The sequence below is a fragment of the Triticum dicoccoides genome, chromosome 3B (genome assembly GCF_002162155.2).
Source record: "Triticum dicoccoides isolate Atlit2015 ecotype Zavitan chromosome 3B, WEW_v2.0, whole genome shotgun sequence".
Classification (NCBI taxonomy): Eukaryota; Viridiplantae; Streptophyta; class Magnoliopsida; order Poales; family Poaceae; genus Triticum; species Triticum dicoccoides.
The window spans coordinates 758,461,562-758,482,025 of record NC_041385.1 but is presented as its reverse complement, the minus strand read 5'-3'; the positions used below and the strand labels follow the sequence as shown (position 1 = coordinate 758,482,025).

General features: G+C 45.4%; 1 protein-coding gene and 1 pseudogene across 1 annotated transcript; both read right to left on the bottom strand.

The window, feature by feature from the left end:
• Positions 1 to 12,696: 12,696 nt before the first annotated feature.
• On the bottom strand, positions 12,697 to 13,277 carry LOC119282075 (annotated as a pseudogene).
• A 5,709-nt stretch (positions 13,278 to 18,986) lies between these two features.
• On the bottom strand, positions 18,987 to 19,803 carry LOC119282074 (protein LURP-one-related 11-like). Its single transcript, XM_037562424.1, has one exon. It carries the CDS (start codon positions 19,763 to 19,765, stop codon positions 19,175 to 19,177), a length of 591 nt encoding a protein of 196 aa, XP_037418321.1. The 5' UTR covers positions 19,766 to 19,803; the 3' UTR covers positions 18,987 to 19,174.
• Positions 19,804 to 20,464: the final 661 nt, after the last annotated feature.

Here is a 20,464-nt window from a genome sequence, read left to right as displayed (position 1 = left end):
CGGGCCGGGGCGTGACGCGGGGGCGGCGACGCAGGGACTACTCGACGGGGACGGGCCCGGGGCGGCGACGGCAATGGGGGCGGCGACAGGGACGGGGGCGGCGACGACGACGGGGCCGGTGACGGGGACGACGCGACGGGGACGGGCCCGAGGCGGCGACGGAGACGAGGGCGGCGACGGGGACGGGGGCGGCGACGGCGACGGGGTCGGTGACGGCGTCGATCGGTCGGGGCGGGCGGTGCTTCAATGGGGAAACAGAGGAAGAAACAGAGGGAGAATGAAATTTTTCGAAGTGTTGTATATATAGAAGGCACCTTTAGTACCGGTTGGAGCCACCAACCGGTACTAAAGGCCAGTTTTGGCCAGCCCAAGCGGCGGGAAGCGACCCCCTTTAGTACCGGGTGGTGGCACAAACCGGTACTAAAGCCCCCCCCCCTTTAGTATCGGTTTGTGCCACGACCCGGTACTAAAGGGGGTGCGCTGGCGCAGGTGCGGTGCGGCAAGTTTAGTCCCACCTCGCTAGCCGAAGGGCGACCGCACTGGTTTATAAACCCCCGTGCGGTCGCTCTCTCGAGCTCCTCTCCAAAGCAGGCTTACTAGGCCTACGTGTTCTTTGCTGCCCTGTGGGCCCACTTGGCCTTTGCGGGCCTGCATCCTGGCCCAACGACAGGTTGGGTTTCTAGTCGTATGCAGGCCGCTCTGGCCTAGTAGGCGAGATTTTTTTATTATTTTTTTTGCTTTATTTATTTTTGTGTTGTTCTTTTTGTGTATTTAGAGTTTCTTTGTGAATATTTTTGCTTTAGGTACAAAAAATTACAAACTTTTTGTTAGTGCCTGTAGTTTTCAAATTTGAATAGTTTAAATTTTGAATTATTTGAAATTAGTGTGAATCACTAGTTTGTGAATAACTTAACTTTAAAAATCAGTAAAGGCATGAAAGAATTTGTTTGCACATAAAATTTCTTCGCGTTTCAAATGCCAAAACACATAACTACCCTAACTATTACAGAGATTCCCCTCTGGGTGTGAAACACAGAAGAAAGTGATGATAGTGAAGCCGATCACATCCCAGATCTTTGGGTGTGAAACTTTTTCTTCGTGTGTGTCCCTTTGCGCCGTAACCATGGAAAATCTTTATCATTTAACGGGATGCTCGGGTCAATATTCACTGTGAATGGAGCAATTTCATCAAACTTTTCATAATCTTCTGAATTGTCTGTCTTATCATCCACTCCCACGATGTTTCTCTTCCCAGAAAGAACTATGTGCCGCTTTGGCTCATTATACGATGCATTCGCTTCCTTATCTTTTCTTTTTCTTGGCTTGGTAGACATGTCCTTCACATAGAAAACCTGTGCCACATCATTGGCTAGGACGAATGGTTCGTCTGCATACGCAAGATTGTTGAGATCCATTGTTGTCATTCCGTACTGCGGGTCTTCCGTTACCCCGCCTCGTGTCATATTGACCCATTTGCACCGAAACAAAGGGACCTTTAAACCACATCGATAGTCAAGTTCCCATATGTCCTGTATATAACCATAATATGTTTCCTTTCCCGTCTTGGTTTCTTCTTATCTTGGGCGATCGTGTAAAATGTATTACCATTTATCTCGTACCCTTTGAAAGTCATTATATTCGAAGATGGTAACTGGGACAGCAGGTACAGGTCATCTTCAATAGAGGTGTCATGCATGGTACGTGTCTGCAACCAGCTGGCGAAACTCCTGGTTTGTTCACGTGTAATCCAGTCATCAGACCGCTCCGGGTGTTTGGAGCATAGCAAATTCTTGTGTTCATCCATATACGGAGCCACCAAGGCGGAATTCTGTAGAACTGTGTAGTGTGCTTCAGTGAGAGAATGTCCGTCCATACATATTATTTGTTCCCCTCCTAGCGTGCCTTTTCCATCCAGTCTGCCCTTATGCCGCGATTCAGGAACACCAATCGGCTTAAGATCAGGAATAAAGTCAATACAAAACTCAATGACCTCCTCATTTTGATGGCCCTTGGAGATGCTTCCTTCTGGCCTAGCACGGTTATGAACATATTTCTTTAAGACTCCCATGAACCTCTCAAAGGGGAACATATTGTGTAGAAATACGGGACCCAAAACGTTAATCTCTTCGCATAGGTGAACTAGGAAGTGCGTCATGATGTTGAAGAAGGATGGTGGAAACACCAACTCGAAACTGACAAGACATTGCACCAAATCATTCTGTAACCTTGGTATGATTTCTGGATCGATTACCTTCTGAGAGATTGCATTGAGAAATGCACATAGCTTCACAATGGCTAATCGAACGTTTTCTGGTAGAAGCCCCCTCAATGCAACCGGAAGCAGTTGCGTCATAATCACGTGGCAGTCATGAGACTTTAGGTTCTGGAACTTTTCTCTGCCATGTTTATGATTCCCTTTATATTCGACGAGAAGCCAGACGGTACCTTAATACTGAGCAGGCATTCAAATAAGATTTCCTTCTCTTCTTTGGTAAGAGCGTAGCTTGCATGACCGTGATGTATGTCGTCTTCTCCGTGCATACGTTGTTGGTCCTCTCGTGCCTTAGGTGTATCTTTTGCCTTCCCATACACGCCCAAGAAGCCAAGCAGGTTCACGCAAAGATTCTTCGTCACGTGCATCACGTCGATTGCGGAGCGGACCTCTAGGTCTTTCCAATATGGCAGGTCCCAAAATATAGATTTCTTCTTCCACATGGATGCGTATCCGTCAGCGTCCTTCGGAACAGGTTGTCCGCCAGGACCCTTTCCAAATATCACCTTCAAATCCTTGACCATATCATGTACATCAGCACCAGTACGGTGGCGAGGCTTCGTCCGGTGATCCGCCTCATCTTTGAAATGCTTGCCTTTCTTTCTTACGGGATGCCTGCTCGGAAGAAATCGACGATGTCCCAAGTACACATTCTTCTTACAACTATTCAAATATATACTGTCGGTATCATCCAAACAGTGCGTGCATCCGCGGTATCCCTTGTTTGTCTGTCCTGAAAGGTTACTGAGAGCAGGCCAATCATTGATGGTCACGAACAGCAATGCCTTTAGGTCAAATTCTTCCCCCATGTGCTCATCCCACACACGTACACCTGTTCCATTCCACAGTTGTAAGAGTTCTTCAACTAATGGCCTTAGGTACACATCAATGTCGTTGCCGGGTTGCTTAGGGCCTTGGATGAGCACTGGCATCATAATGAACTTCCGCTTCATGCACAACCAAGGAGGAAGGTTATACAAACATAGAGTCACAGGCCAGGTGCTATGGTTGCTGCTCTGCTCCCCAAAAGGATTAATGTTATCTGCGCTTAGACCAAACCATACGCTCCTTGCGTCATCTGCAAACTCCTTCCCGTACTTTCTTTCGATTTTTCTCCACTACGACCCGTCAGCGGGTACTCTCAACTTTCCGTCTTTCTTACGGTCTTCTCTGTGCCATCGCATCACCTTGGCATGCTCTTTGTTTTGGAACAAACGTTTCAACCGTGGTATTATAGGAGAATACCACATCACCTTGGCAGGAATCTTCTTCCTGGGGCGCTCGCCCTCGACATCACCAGGGTCATTGCGGCTGATCTTATAGCGCAATGCACCACATATCGGGCAAGCGTTCAAATCCTTGTACTCACCGCGGTAGAGGATGCAATCATTAGGGCATGCATGTATCTTTTGCACCTCTAACCCTAGAGGGCAGACAGCCTTCTTTGCTTCGTACGTACTCTCGGCCAATTTGTTGTCCTTTGGAAGCATATCCTTTATCATTACCAGCAACTTTCCAAATCCCTTGTCAGATACACCATTCTCTGCCTTCCATTGCAGCAATTCCAGTGTGGTGCCCAGCTTTTTCTTGTCACCTACGCAATTCGGGTACAACAATTTTTTGTGATCCTCTAACATGCGCTGCAACTTCTTCTTTTCCAAATCACTTGCGTAGTTTCTCTTTGCATCGGCAATGGCCCGACCTAGATCATCAACGGGCTCATCTAATGCCTCTTCTTCAGCTTCTTCCCGCATTGCCGGCTCAGCTTCTTCCCGCATTACCGGCTCAGCTTCTTCCCCCATTGTTGTATCATTGTATTCAGGGAACCCATGGCCAGGATAGCTGTCGTCGTCATCTTCTTCTTCATTGTCTTCCATCATAACCCCTCTTTCTCCGTGCTTGGTCCAAACATTATAGTGGGGCATGAAACCGGACTCAAACAGGTGGACATGAATGGTTCTTGACATAGAGTAATTGCGACCATTCTTACAGCCAGCACATGGACAAGGCATAAAACCATCCGCCCGCTTGTTTACCTCAGCCGCAAGCAGAAAAGTATGCACGCCCTCAACGAACTGGGGAGAGCATCGGTCATCGTACATCCATTGCCGGCTCATCTTCATTACACAACACCGAATAGACCAAATTAATACAAGTTCATACATAAAGTTCATACAACACTTAAATGCAACAAAAAAATAACTCTCTAGCTAAAGCATTTAAATGCAACAACAAATGCGATCAAGATCGCAACTAAGGTAACAATTGATCCAACAGCATAATGATACCAAGCCTCACTATCAATGGCATATTTTCTAATCTTTCTAATCTTCAAGCGCATTTTCTCCATTTTGATCTTGTGATCATCGACGACATCGGCAACATGCAACTCCAATTCCATCTTCTCCCCCTCAATTCTTTTCAATTTTTCTTTCAAGTACTCGTTTTCTCTTTCAACTAAATTTAACCTCTCGGCAATAGGGTCGGTTGGAATTTCCGGTTCACATACCTCCTAGATAAAAATATCTATGTCAACTTGATGGGCATAATTTGTCATAAACACAAAATGCAACAAATAGTTTTAAAAGAGAATATACCACATCCGAATCATAACAAGGACGAGGGCCGACGGGGACGGATATCAAAACCATGGCAATATGTATAACAAACAACGTACGGGTAAGATAATTATTATACGAGTAACTATATATCCAAATCACACAAACATCAATTTTTTATATAAAATTTCATGAACAAGAGGCTCACCACAAGGTGGTGCCGGCGACGGGACGGTGCGGGCGATCGACGGTGGTTACGACGGAGATTTAGAAGGTACTAAGTAAACCACACCTACATATGCAAACTAAGTGTTATTTTGACCTCAAATTGCATATAAATCAAATACTACCACATATAATTCCTCCCAAATTACTAAAACCCACAATTAATCACTATATAAACCAATGCAAGAGCTAATCTAGCAATGAGAGATGAAAGGAAAAGTTGCTAACCTTGGTGATCATTTGAATGGATGGGGGCCTGCAAATCTTGACAAATTTGGGGCTAATTTTGTGATGAACTCGAGAGGAAGAAGGGAAGAACAGAGGAGAGGGAAAGGGGAAAGGGGGAAGAACAGAGTGCGGGTGGACGAAGGGTTTATATAGGACGACCTTTAGTATCGGTTCGTGCCACGAACCGGTACTAAAGGTGCTGGAAGGGCCCCACTCTGACAACATCCTGCCACCACTTTCTTTTGTACCGGTTCGTGGCACGAACCGGTGCTAAAGGTTTGCAACGAACTGGTACTAAAGAGCTCCTCCCGCCTAGCCGTTGGAACCGGCACTAATGGACACATTAGTGTCGGTTCTGTTACAAACCGGGACTAATGCGAGCTTCCTGTGTACACTGTCACTTGTTCCCAATAGTAAGCAAGCGTAGGGCGCCGATATGGATCATCATCATGCACCCCGTCATGATTACCCCGTGGGTTTGGCATGTTGGGGTTCTTGAAATCGGGTCGTCCAACCGGGATCCGCTCCCACATCCAAACGGATAGGCTCCAAACAAACCCAGCCAATGAGCATGTATCTCCCTTCCTGCGACACGCCAAGTCAAGCTGCAATCAAACAAACATGTTAGATATGGAGGCGCATGAAAAAAGCAAGATAAATGGTTGCAAATATCTCTTACCTGACGATACAAATATGCTAGTGCGGCCGAACCCCAACTATACTGGATATCCCAGTTATTGAGTAGCTCCAGGAACATCCAGAGGGCTGAGTTCCCGTTGCATCTGAGAAGACTACCTTGGTTAGTACATACCAAAGATAGGCCCGCGCGTACTGCTGCACAACCACGTCATTGGCACCCTGAGGGCACGGATTGGTGTTTCCTCTGACCAGTTTTAGCTAGGAATGCCTCACTCTCGCGGTATCGGCCTTGCCTTCCTGAGGGCCGTCGGGCTCAACACCAATTAAAATGCCAGTCCGTTCTCGCCAATTACCGACGCTGACACGACCGTAACAGCTTGTCCGTTGATAGGAAGGCCGCTTATCATAGCCATGTCCTGTAGGGTCATCGTCATCTCCCCACATGGAAGGTGGAACGGGTGAGTCTTCGGCCTCCAATGATCCACAAGTGCGGTCAGCGCCGCGTGGTTCACCGACGAAGCGCGTCGCTTAAACTGCAACACGAATGGGAGAAGACCCAATCTCCGAATGTAAGGCTCGTACCTCGGGTCATAAGTAAAGTCATCAGCGGAATGACCCCTCATGCGCATAGCAACTACAAGCTGCAAATAAAGTGATGTTTTAATCAATACAAGAACACAAATGAGAAACAACGATAATTGATAAGTCTTGCTTCTTACATCTCCCTTCTCAATGGCACGAGCACGATGCTCCTTATCCCACTCATCGATTAATCCGCCATACCAAGGTCCATCATCATCCGCCATCCTACAAAACAAATCACAAACATATATGAATACATGAATAATATCAAACAATACTATTTCCTTCTTCTAGTTATGCCATATGAACACACCATTCTTCTCACACATAACCACATCATTTCTTTCTTCTACATATGCACACACATATCATCAAATTTCATCATCTTTTTTGCAAAAAAAATCATGTCACACACAATCATCAAATTTCATCATCTCTTTTGCAAAAAAAATCATGCCATCTATATATTCAACTATATTGTCATACCACTTCACACATATAATATTTTTTCTAAATATATTTGCTTGCCAAAGTAGTCTTCTCAGATTCAAACAAATATTATGCCATCTATATATTCAACATATAGCTAATTTACTAGCATACATCATCTATAATTCAAAAAAAAACACAAACTATGTCTATTGGTGGACAACTACAAACATCTACCAACTACACTACCTACCAAATCATCTATCAACTACAAATTATTTCCTAAAACAAAGAAACCATCTACTAATCTAACATCACCTAATGTGAAATAATGCATCCAACAAAAGAGGGGAAAACAAAAACAAATTGGAGGGAATAGGGGAGAATACCTCAAGGATGCTTGGGGGGTCAGATCCACAAATTTGGGTGGAGGATGGAGTAGATCAAGGGGGGGTTTGGTGTGAGGGAGAAGAGGGGCGAGAGAGATAGAGCTCTCTGTTCTTGCTTCGAGAGCCGCCAGGGAGAGGTTGGGGATGAGTGGGCTGGGCCCGTGGGGTTATCCAGTTACCAGGGCCAGACGCCAGGGTCCTTGGCGTCTGGCCCCTTTGCCACGTCAGCAGGTCAACGGGCAGGCGGGCAGTGCAGGCCAGGGGCCAGACGCCAGGATCAGTGGCGTCTGCTTCGCAACCCAGACGCCAGAGATGTTGGCGTCACCTAACAAGGTCAGAAACGATTTTTTTTTAAAACGAGGTCAAATCAAGATTTTGTTAGCAACATAGGTCAGAACAGTAATTTTGTCCCCCATAATCCCCGCCCGCTGCATGCCGGCTGTCCAACTGCTCATTAATGGTGTCTGTTCCGGCCACCCATCGCTCGCGGCTACATAAGGCTCCCCTACACTTCTCCATTCCACTCACCGGCGCCTCCCCCTCCACTACTCCCATCCCCTCAATGGTGCATCATTAGCGAGATAAAGCCAGCATTAAGCAAGCATCCCTTCCCACTCATCAAGGAGGAGGGGGAGGTGTACGGCCTGGATGTCTACCGGGACGCCATTGATAATGCCTTGGGCGTTAGTCGGAAGATGCATGTGCGAGTTATTGGACCAATCACAACATCGATGATGGGAACATCTTATTGATTATTTGTTCTATTTGGTGAGCATATAATATATTTATAAAGCAGGTACGTGTATGCACAGCGACCCAACTATATCAGTACTCTTTGTTGCATTGCACCTAATTAAGCTGCTAGCTAAAAAAGGCTATCTAGGTTTAGCTAAAGGTCGATCTAATCCCCATACTTGTTTACACTGTCATTTTCTCCGATGTCACTCCACAAAGGCCACGCCATGATTTTTCTTTTCTAAACAGATAGTTATCCACACATGGCTGTTGAGAAAGTACCAAAAAATTAAGATCCATTCATACGTTTCCATCATCTACCTAGATTAGTGCACGCATGAGCTTGTTTCCTACAATGTAGCGGCAGTTTGTGGTGATGACCTAATTTAAATGGATACAGATGCACTACATGGATAATGCAGAAGTGAGAACTCAGATATATCTATTTCAGCGACAACTAATATGAGAGAAAGTGAGATATATTAATGGGTCAAATGATTAGCCTATCTCCCAAATCAGAAGAGCAAGGAACACAAGATGGCCGGAGATGCGGTGTTAAACAAAGCAAGGGCATGTGTACCACGAAATCGGGAGCCTTATGCGGATTGTAATTTAGCATAAACAAAATTGTTGGAACGATCGACTTCTGAAATCATTTAGTGAAGACAATTAATCATTTTGATAGAGATCACAAGATGCATGCATACGGAACTACTACTGTACTGGAGTACTTTATACGAGACAAATGGAGTCTTCAGAAGTGAAGCTAGCTGACCGTATCAGTTGCACTTTTTCTACAAGATGTGAGAATAATAGAAATGAAAGTGACACCTCAACGAAGGGACCAGACAAATACGAGTCTACAACGGTAGTGACAACCATAGAGCACATGTTTATCATCAAAGACTCCGTGCTTGACATATGGTTGAATGGTTAGGGAGGGTGGTTGTACCCTCAATGCACGAGGTATCAAACTACGTGTCTTATAAAGAAAAAAAAGCATTCCGTATTAGGTGATATTCTCATTAACCATCCGTCTGTGGTGACTACATCAATCTCATGTCCCGCCGGTTCAATCTCTTCGAGGTGGTCATAGGTGTAACGTGTATTCACTCATAAGTATAAGTGTAGTGTGTGTATGCTAGTGTCAGCTGCTGTACCATGTTTCTAAAATAAGTGCTTTCATATAGGATAAGAATTCCATGCAAATAAATTGTATTCTAACGGTTTCCGGTGAAGCATTCAACCCTGATGAAAGTTTGAAACAAGTTAGCAAATTTAAAATAGAGATATTCCTTAGATAGGAGCCACCGGTGGAAATTCGAGGGAAAGTATGCTTAATCACACGGGTCATGTTGCCTCATGAGTTAATTGGTCAGGTAAGAATATATTTGACCGGGTTGAATGGAAACTGGCATAAATGGGTAAAAAATATTAGAAATAATATAAATATGACTTGTGCCCCTTTCCCAACGCAAAATGTGGATTCTCCCCATGTGTGTGCGACTTTTTCTCTTGCTAAAAGGCCAGAAGTTGTATATCAATCAGCACAAACCCTTACAGAAATTAAAGAAAATATGAATCAAGATAGCAGATTTTAAAGAAGAGGTCCTTTTAGCAGCCACCCTTGGAAATTCCAAAGAAAGTATGGTTTACCACACACACTTTTTCTTGAGTCAATTGGTCAAATAAGAATGTATTTGACCGGGTTGAAGTTGTCATATAAGTAGGTAACAAACATTAGAATGGATATATGATGTTTGTGCCTCCTTGTATGTAAGTTGTTCTGGGAGGTGATTTAGGAATTGCACGATCCTATTCTCCAGTTCAAATTAAAGCAAGAACAAAGTCATTGATCTTGCTAATGATAAAGTTAAGGAAAATGTACTCGTTAAAAGAACATTTGTAGTTGCTTTAGATGAAAGGTGCCTGAAGCTTCTTGCTTTAAATAAATAACGCTCGAGAAGTGGATAGACCAACATAACATAGTCTTACAAAACAAACCAAAACTACAAAGATACATAAGTACTAAATACTAAAACAAGGCCTCGACATTGATCACAAAACATAGGAATGGGTTCTAGATAAATGTTGCTAGTGATGATTATGGGATCTGACTTTCTCTATTGATTCAGTGCACATTCCCATGGCCTTCATCTTCCCTAGGGACTCCCACAACTAAAGAAAATAGAGATTTTAATATAGTCGGTTGGATGATTTGGGACGTCCCCTCAATAGCAAATTTGTTGCGGCAATTAGACAACTCCAGGGCTAGCATCGCAAATGCCCTTCAAGCTACGCGTCCAAGACGATCTCTAAGATTCACAAGAATACCAATCACCTCATTCGAACAGGTTGGGTCCCAAGTGCAACTAGATCATTCACAGATACATCTCTAAATGATCCGGTCGGTGCATAGTTGAAAATAATGTGATTGGTGTTCTCAGGTTCCAAACGTAACACACAAGTGCCACCACCCATGCCATGATGTTTCAGTGGGTTGATGGCCAAGGCCGGGACAATCCCGCACCATTTTGCACAAGAAAACACACACTTTCGGTGGCACCATTGTAGAACAAAGGCACTTATCATGGCAGATCGAACCAAACACTTATACAAAGATTTAACAGTGTAGTGACCTTATGCTTCCAACTCCCATGCATGAGGCTGTATCGGTGTTGTCATTGAGGGTAACTCAAACCAACTCCCCACGGAGCGAATCCCAATTTCCTAGCACTCGGTTAATTGAGGTTGCACTTAAAGTTGATGTTGACTCAATTGTCTTGTAAAAGCTTGGTAACACTAATTGTAGGCTCAGAGGCTAGGACAAAGAGGTGAAGGTATTTCTCATGAAGGTGCGTTGTACCAAGCCATTTGGTGAACTAGAAAAAAGGGTCCCATCCGTTGCCCACCGCAAATTTAGTTTCTCTAAACTAAAAATCTTCTTGACTCTTCCGCTCCCGTTCCAAGTATGAGATCCTCTAGGGTTGTCCAAGAAAGAATTAGGAAAATATTTGGCTTTCAAGATCGTCACCCACAACCCCGTGGGATTATGAGAAAGCTTCCAACACTATTTCATGGGAAGTAATATATTCATCTTCTTGCAAGTGAACAGCCCAAGTCCTCCCAGAGCCTTTAGGGCATCTCCAACGCGAGCCTTAGTGCTCGACGCTAGGATTGTTTCCCTTGCCGTTATGTTCAATTCCTGGTCGACCCAAGGATTATCTTTGCGGAAATGTTAACACCCACACGTGTGGGCGTTTGCACATCGCCCACACGCCTCCATCACCACTCATTTTGTCACGTATGAATAGATGACATCAGCAGAATTTTTTTTGGTTTTCGGCTTAAAAATGTTGTATCTCCTAAATGAAAAAGCAAACTAAAAATCCGTTTTCACCATTAAATCCATCTCAACGAGATCTTCAAAACTAGACCCCATGTCGATATGTTTCGATGATTTTTTATTGCCAGAAGTTGCCACGATGTTTACACTGCAGTTGCCATAGGGCTTAAACTAAAGTTGCTATGTGGCAATTTTAATTTGTAGATCATGGCAATTTTAGTATTTTGATGATGGCAACTCTAGTACTTTGACCATGAAAATTATTTTTTGTATGAACCATGGCAATTTTACGTGCATGTATCATGACAATTTTAGTTTATGGTTCATGGCAAGTCTAGTTTCTTAATTCTCCGTTTTATAAATGTCAAAATTTACTTTTAAATGTAGAAGAAAATAGCTGAAACATATCATGGCAACTTCAGTGTAAACATCATGGCAATTCATATGCAATAGACATGGCAACTTTTAATCCAAAAAAAATTTCATCAAAACATATCAACATGGGATCTAATTTCGAAGATCTCATCGCGAGGGATTTAATTGTGAAAACGGATTTTCAATCGGATTTTTCGTTTAAGAGATAAAACATTTTAAAAACTGAAAATCCAAAAAGATTCCTGCATGCATGCATGCGATGACGTGGCAATTTGTTTATATTAGAGACGTGTGGTGCGTCTCCCTTCCTGCCACACGTGTGGCAGTTAGCGTGACCCTTATCTTTAGCATCGATGCTAATTGATGCGCCGGGCGCTACAAGGAATTTTTCACGTATTAGGAGAGGAAAAGTCGACCCAGACGCCTTTTGGATCGCTGCTACCGTTGGAGACACAGACTCTTGCACAGACGCTAGGAATTTAAGTTATTTACTTTACCTAGTGCGCCTAAGCAAGTGCCTTCCATTGGAGATGCCCTTAGGGTGCAAAGGTCTATCCGTCCAACCACATGGTATTTCCTTTTCATGGTATCCCGTCCCTAAAAAAATCTGGCTCTGACTTTGTCAAATTGTTGTTGTGTTCCATCCAAACAGAAAACATTTGCAATTATGTTACCACATGTATAAGTCTACAAGAATTTCTTCAAACAACCCTTGATGAAGGGTGAAAAACCATCCACCAAAAAGAGGTTACATGTCCTCAGTTTGGCTAAAAATGTTCCCAAAATGGTTTCTAAATGTTCGTGTGAAATAAGCTCTCGGCTACTCTAAACTAGCTGTACAAAATTCAAGATTTTCAACTATGAGAAACTATTTCCTACTCTAAACTAGGAGAAACCAGCGCCCGTTGCACCCGTCCATCACAAGGAACGGTTCATGAGGCCACGCACGACGACCAAACCAAAGACGAGCAGGTGGCCCACCTCCGGCCCCACCGTCAGCGTCAGCACGTCCTCTCCGAGCACCACACCGGCCGCCGTCTGCTTCCGCGCCACCTCCGCCACGACCGTGCCATCCACGTCGCGGATTCTGTACTCCGGCTTGCTCGAGCATCCGTCCATCGTGTAGCATGTCCCCGCGCCGCCGTGCATCGCCACGGCGGCCCCGCCCTTCTCGGCCCGGCGCACGCTGAGCCAAGGAGTCGCCTCCTCGTCCTGGCCTCCGTCTTGGGCGCAGCGGGAGACCTCCCACCTCCTGAACATGCCGAAGCCCTTGCGCCTGATCCTGATAAGGGCGTTGCCGGCGCGGTCCATGAAGAGGACCTCGCGGCCGCCCCTGCAGCTGTAATTGTCGACGCGGAAGGCGACTGCGCCGTCGGGGCGTACACCGCGCAGCCGTTGCCGTTGAAGACCAGCGACTTCATCCACACCGTGTACGCCTGCGGGTCTCCGGAGGAAGAAGTGGAGCAAGGAGACGAAGAAAGGGGCTGTATCTTGGCCATTGACGAGAGATCGAAGAAGAAGATTGCTCTGCTCGGTTCGGCTGCTGCTGCTGCGGTGATTGGGATGGTGGGTGCAGTGGTTGGTTTCATCTATTTATAGATGCTTGAACTACTTTTTTTCTTCTGGATGCTTGAACTACTTTGTTAATGGCGGTGTTGTGTGCGTCACGCGTAAAGATAGAACAGTGCCGCACCAAAGTTTTTTATGCTCCATCTACTAGTAGTAATGTACTACTCCTAAGAGGCGCATTAAATGCGTCTTGTCCCGTAATGGCTAAGCGATAAGCTTAGACACTGTATACTGATGCCACCTCCTGTGTGCCACAGTCGTGATCCCCTTGACTATACAAGGAGGGCCAAGGCATCCAGGAGAAGGATTCGGACCCTTGGACAAGTTACACTCATCGTAGCTAGCTCAAGAACTCCAAGAACACTCAAATAGACACCAAAGCAGGACTAGGGTATTACGCATCCTCGCGGCCCGAACCTGGGTAAACGACCCGTATGCTTGTGCTGATTGCTGATCCCGCTCTTCTCACGACCCCGCGCCCGCAACCGTAATAGGGATTTCCGTGATCCCATAGGTGTCATTCCCACCGACACCACACTGTCCCGTTTGTTCACTATTGCGGCTCGAAATTTCATCCTGCGCACATGGCCGGCATGGGGCGAGGCCATCCTCACTCGTTTCACGATATTGAGGTGTCCAATGCCGCATTCTTCATCGGCACGTCCCACGTTGGGAAGTCTTGTCGTCGTCCCTGCCACAGCTAGTTTAGTTGTAGGTTTAGTAGTTTAATATTAGTAGTTCTATGAATCTAAGTCGCGATGTTTTAAATTTTCCGCCCCTACCTATGAATGAAATGGTCTGTGTTAATTTCTGCTTGCTCTGCGTGCGTGGGTGGAGAATCAGGGAAGAAATAGTTATAGTCTATGACAACGGGTCCCACCCACATGAAAATTTTGGAGCCTCTGTTTTAGCTGATTCTGAGTTTGCACACTGACTCGGCAGCATGCAAACTTACGATGAAAAGTCCTCCATACACGTTCTGGAGGCTGCCGATATGACGATTCTGCAAGAGTTGTTCCTAATTTGCAAACTTGGATCCAATATGCAAGTCACAACATGTAGCATGTGAGAGTTATTGGACCAATCACAATGTCGATGATGAATATGTCTTACTGATTGTTTGTTCTATTTGGTGAGCTTATATCTATAAAGCAGGTACCTGTATGCACAACGACCCAATGATATAAGTACTCCTTGTTGCATTGCACCTAATTAAGCTGCTAGCTAAACAGGCTATCTAGGTTTAGATAAAGGTCGATCTAATCCCCATACTTGTTTTCACTTTCGTTTTCTCTGATGTCACTCCACAGATTATTTTAAAACAGACCGTCAATGCACACGTGGCAGTTGACAGAGTACAAGAAAATTAAGCTACATTCATACCTTTCATACCCTACATTAGTGTATGCATGAGCTTGTTTCCTGCAATGTAGCGGCAATTTGTGGTGATGACCTAATTTAAACGGATACAGATGCACTGCATGGAAAATGTTGAGTAGTGAGTAGTCCCTCCGTCTCATATTATTTCTCGCTGAAATGGATGTATGTAGACGTATTTCAATCCTAGATACATCCATTTGAGTAACTACTATATTACATATATACATCCATTTCAGCTATAATAACTAATATGGAAGAAAGTGAGTATATTTTAATGGGTCAAGTGATTAGCCTATCTCCCAAATCAGAAGAGCTAGGAACAAAACATGACCGAAGATGCGGTGTTAAACAAAGCAAGTGCATGCGTACCACAAATTCGGGAGCCTTCTGTGATAATTTGGCACACAAAAAATTGTTAGGACCGGAGACTTCTGAAAATCATTTAGTAATAACAAAATTGTTAGAACTACTATTGTACTGGAGTAGTTTATACGAGACAGATGAAATCTTCAGAAGAGAAGCCTGCTGACCGTAGCAATTGCAGTTTTTCTGCAAGATGTGTGAATAATAAAGAAGAAAATGGCACCTCAACGAATGGATCAGAGTAATACGAGTCTACAACGGTAGTGACATCAATAGAGCACATGTTTATCAACGAAGACTCAGTGCTTGACATATGGTTGAACGGAGGATAGTTGTACACTGAACGCACAAGGTATCAAACTGCGTGTCTCATAAAGGCAAATATTCATTCTGTGTGAGGTGATGTTTCCATTAGTAACCAGCCGCCTGTGGTGACTACATCAATCTCATGACCTGCTGGCTCACTATCTTTGAGGTGCTCATAGGTGTACGTGTGTTCGTTCATAAGTATAAGTGTAGTGTGTGTTCATTCATAAGTATAAGTGTAGTGTGTGTATGTTAGCGGCCGCGCCTGTACCATGTTTCTAAAAAAAGTGCTTGCATGTAGGATACAAATTCCACGCAAATAAATTGTATTCTAATAGTTTCCGATGAGGTATGATCAACCTTGGAACTTCGTCCCTATTGAAAGTTTGATACGAGTTATTAAATTTTAAATAGAGACATTCTTTAGAGAGCAGACACTGGTGGAAATTTCAAGGAAAGTATGCTTAATCATATGGGGTCATGTTGGCTCTTGAGCTAATTAGTCAGATAAGAACGTATTTGACTGGGTTGAATGGAAACTGACATATAACTAGGTAAAAAATATTAAAAAAATTATAATTGTGACTTGTGCCCCTTTCCAAACGCAAAATGTGGATTCTCCCCACGTGTGTGCGACTTTTTCTCTTGCTAAAAGTCCACAAGTAGTATATCAATCAGCACAAACCCTTACAGAAAAAAATACGAATCAAGATAGCAGATTTAAAAAACAGAGGTCCTTCTAGCAGCCACCAGTGGAAATTCCAATGGAAGTATGGTTTACCACACACACTTTTTCTTGAGTCAATTGGTCAAATAAGAATGTATGTGACCGGGTTGAAGCTGTCATATAAGTAGGTAACAGGCATTAAAATCGATACATGATGTTTGTGCCTCCTTTTATGTAAGTTGTTCTGGGAGGTGATTTAGGAATTGAACGATCCTATTCTCCAGTACAAATTAGAGCATGACCAAAATCACTGGTCTTGCTAATGATAAAGTTCAGGAAAATGTACTCGCTAAGAGAACATTTGTAGTTGTTTTAGATGGAAGGTGCCTAAAGCTTCTTACTTTAAATCAATAACGCTCGAGAAGTGGATAGACCAACATAACATAGTCTTACAGAACAAACCAAAACCACAAAGATACATAAGTACCAAATACTAAAACAAGGCCTCGACATTGAGCACAAAACATAGGAATGGGTTCTAGATAAACGTTGCTAGTGATCATCATGGGATCTGACTTTCTCTGTTGATTCAGTGCACATTCCCATGGCCTTCATCTTCCCTAGGGACCCTCACAACTAAAGAAAATAGAGATTTTAATATAGTCAGTTGGATGATTTGGGATGCCTCCTCAATAGCAAATTTGTTGCGACAATTACACAACTTCAAGGCTAGCATCGCAACTGCCCTTCAAGCTACGCGTCTGAGATGACCTCTAAGATTCTTGAGAATATCAATCACCTCATTAGAAGTGGTTGGATCCCAAGTGCAACCAAAGCATTTGCAAATACATCTCCAAATGATTCGGTCGGTGCATAGTTGAAAATAATGTGATTGGTGTTCTCAGGTTCCAAGCGTAACACACAAGTGCCAGCACCCAAGCCATGATGTTTCAGTGGGTTGATGGCCAAGGCCGGAACAGTCCTGCACCATTCTCCACAAGAAGACACACACTTTCAGTGGCACCAATGTAGACCAAAGGCACTAATTAAGCAAGGCAGTGGCAGACCCACGAACCAAATACTTATACATAGATTTAACAGAGTAGTGACCTTACGCTTCCATCTCCCATGAGGTTGTATCGGCGTTGTCATTAAGGGTAACTCAAACCAACTCTCACGGAGCAAATTCCAATTTCCTAGCACTCAGTTACTTGAGGTTGCACTTAAACTTAATGTTGACTCTGTTGTCTTGCAAAAGCTTGGTAACACTAATTGTAGGCTCTGAGGCTAGGACAAAGAGGTGAGGATATTTCTTATGAAGGGGCGTTGTACTAAGCCATTTGGTGAACTAGAAAAAAAATTCCTATCCGTTGGTCACCGCAAATTTAGTATCTAAACTAATTTAAGATCGTCACCCACAACCCCATGGGATTCTGAGAAAGCTTCCAACACCATTTCATGAGAAGTAATATATTCATCTTCTTGCAAGTGAACAACACATGTCCTTTCAGAGCCTTAGGGTGAAGTGAATTACAGAAAACATCGACATTGAAGGCCAGGGTGGCAGAAACCACACTTCTACAGTTTTGTGCCAAAAACCACTAATTACGAGTCTATTTTTTTGAAAAAAAAACTAGCTGGCCGCTTTGGCCCATTTGATGACGATTATGACAGCTGGTCACACTTTTGCCGACGTGGCATACCGGTTCACAGTAGATGCCGATAGACAGAGGATTTATACAGATTTACAAAATAGTCCCTAAAAATTTACATGTACACCCTTCTTCAAAAACTAAAAAAGCAAGCAGCCCCTCACTGCCTACCTCCCCGTCTCTCCTCCGCGAGGCCACCGTCGACGACCATGGTGGCCATCTCCCCCACCGACGACGTCGCTGCTCCTTGCTCCCGCTCATGCGCAGCCAGTGCCGCTGCTCCTCCCGTCCATGCATGGCCACACGCCGCCGCTGCTCGAGCTCGCGGCCATGCGCGCCGCTGCTGCTCATGCTCTCGGCATGCACGCCGCGACTGCTCTCATGCACGGCGCGCGCCCGTGCCGCGGCTCCTTGTGCTCGCGGCCATGCGCCCCGCTGCTGCTCACGCTCGTCGCCATGCGCACCGCCGCTGCTCTCATGCACGGTGCGTGCCCGCGCCGCTGCTCCTCGCGCTCGCTACCACGCGCGCTGCCGCTGCTCCCATGCGTGCCCAGGGCCGCTGCTGTGCACACCCGTGCCACTGCTCCTCGCGTCATGGCCATAGGCGCCGCTACTGCTCGCGCTTGCGGCCAGCCCTGCGGCTGCGCACCCCCGTGCGCGGCGGGCGCCGCGGCTGCTCGCGCTCTCTCCCCCGAGGTGGTGCTCCTGTCGCAGGAGGGGCGGCGCCGGGAGCATATAGGGAGGCGGCGCAGCGAGGAAGGGGCGGCACCGGGAGGACACGGGGAGGTGGCCGGCGAGGGAGGGGCGGCACCAGGACGACATGTCGGAGGCGACCCCTCTACTCATGAGTGTTTTTTTCTTTTTTGAAGAAGGAAGGGATTTTCTGGTAAAAAAATATCTATAACGACGTCCAACATGAACAGTTATGCCACGTTATCATTTGCGGTCCCTACATGTCATAATCGTCATCAAATGACACAAAGCCACCAGCTAGTGCTTTTCTCGCAAAAAGTTAGACTTGAAATTAGTGGTTTCTAGCACAAAACCGTAGAAATGTGGTTACTGCAATCCTAACCTTCAATATCGATGTTTTCTGCAATTCACTCCCTTAGGGTGCAAAGGTCTATCCATCCAATCATATGGTATTTTTTTTCATGGCATCCCGTGTCCAAAAGAATCTGGCTCTGACTTTGTCAAATCGTTGTTGCATTCCATCCAAACAGAAAACATTTGTAATTATGTTACCACATGTATACGTCTACAAGGATTTCTTCGAACAACCCTTGATGAAGGGTGAAAAACCATCCACCAAAAAGAGTTTACATGTCCTCAGTTTGGCTAAAAATGTTCCCAAAATGCTTTCTAAATGTTCGTGTGAAACAAACTCTCGGCTACTCTAAACTAGCTGTACAAAATTGGAGATTTTCGCCGGGAGAACCGGCCGGAGAAGGAGCATCCATCACATTGATCCGTTCATGAGGCCACGCACAACGACCAAACCCAAGACGAGCAGGTGGCCCACCTCCGTTCCCACCGTCAGCGTCAGCACGTCCTCCCCGAGCACCACACCCGCCGCCGTCTGCTTCCGCGCCACCTCCGCCACGACCGTGCCATCCACGTCGCGGATTCTGTACTCCGGCTTGCGCGAGCATCCGTCCATCGTGTAGCACGTCCCCGCGCCACCGTGCATCACGACGGCGGCCCCGCCCTTCTCGGCCCGGCGCACGCTGAACCAAGGAGTCGCCTCCTTGTCCTGGCCGCCGTCTTGGGCGCAGCGGGAGACCTCCCACCTCCTGAACATGCCGAAGCCCTTGCGCCTGATCCTGATGAGGGCGTTGCCGGCGCGGTCCATGAAGAGGACCTCGCGGCCGCCCCTGCAGCCGTAGTTGTCGACGCGGAAGGCGACGGCGCCGTCGGGGCCGTACACCGCGCAGCCGTTGCCGTTGAACACCAGCGACTTCATCCACACCGTGTACGCGTGCCTGCCCTGTTGAACTCCGGAGGAAGAAGTGGAGCAAGGAGACGAAGAAAGGGGCTGGATCTTGGCCATTGACGAGAGATCGAAGAAGATTGCTCTGCTCGGCTCTGCTGCTGCTGTTGCGATGATTGGGATGGTGGGTGCAGTGGTTGGTTTCATCTATTTATAGATGCTTGAACTACTTGTTTTTTTCTGGATGCTTGAACAACTTTGTTAATGGCAGTCCAGTGTGTGCGTCGCGCGTAAGGAACTAAGGATAGAATAGTGCTGCACCAAAGCTGTTTATGATCCATGTACTAGTAGTAATGTACTACTCCTAGTCAGCATCCGATTAGCATCACGTTTTGCTAGTGCTTCTAGGGTAGCAGTTCCAACTTGTTTTCCAGAACATCGATCCAATGCATATGCATGGGGTTGAAACCTGGAACTAAATAAACCGCGATATAATGCAATACAGAACATCTGTGCACTTGCATTTTAAAATCCATGATCGTTTGTCAGAAAAATAGATTGTTCTGTTCGGTGAGCATAAAGAAAATAGGCGCAAGTACTTATCCTTCCTTCAGTTCAGCGTACTATGTTCGGCGAGCATAAAGAAAGTAGGCACATACTAGTAAGCTGAACTGAAGCGGTATTCTTGCAAGCTTTCATAACAAAATACAGTTTTGCTAGAACTCATCTAGATGAGATATAATTTGATCTCATTTATTTTTATAGTCATTGGATGTGATGCTATAAGATGTGTGTGTGCTGACGTGGGTTGTATCATGT

Bases quoted from the DNA above. Each gene is read 5' to 3' on its own strand.
- LOC119282074 (XM_037562424.1), bottom strand. From the start codon at position 19,765: ATGGCCAAGATCCAGCCCCTTTCTTCGTCTCCTTGCTCCACTTCTTCC.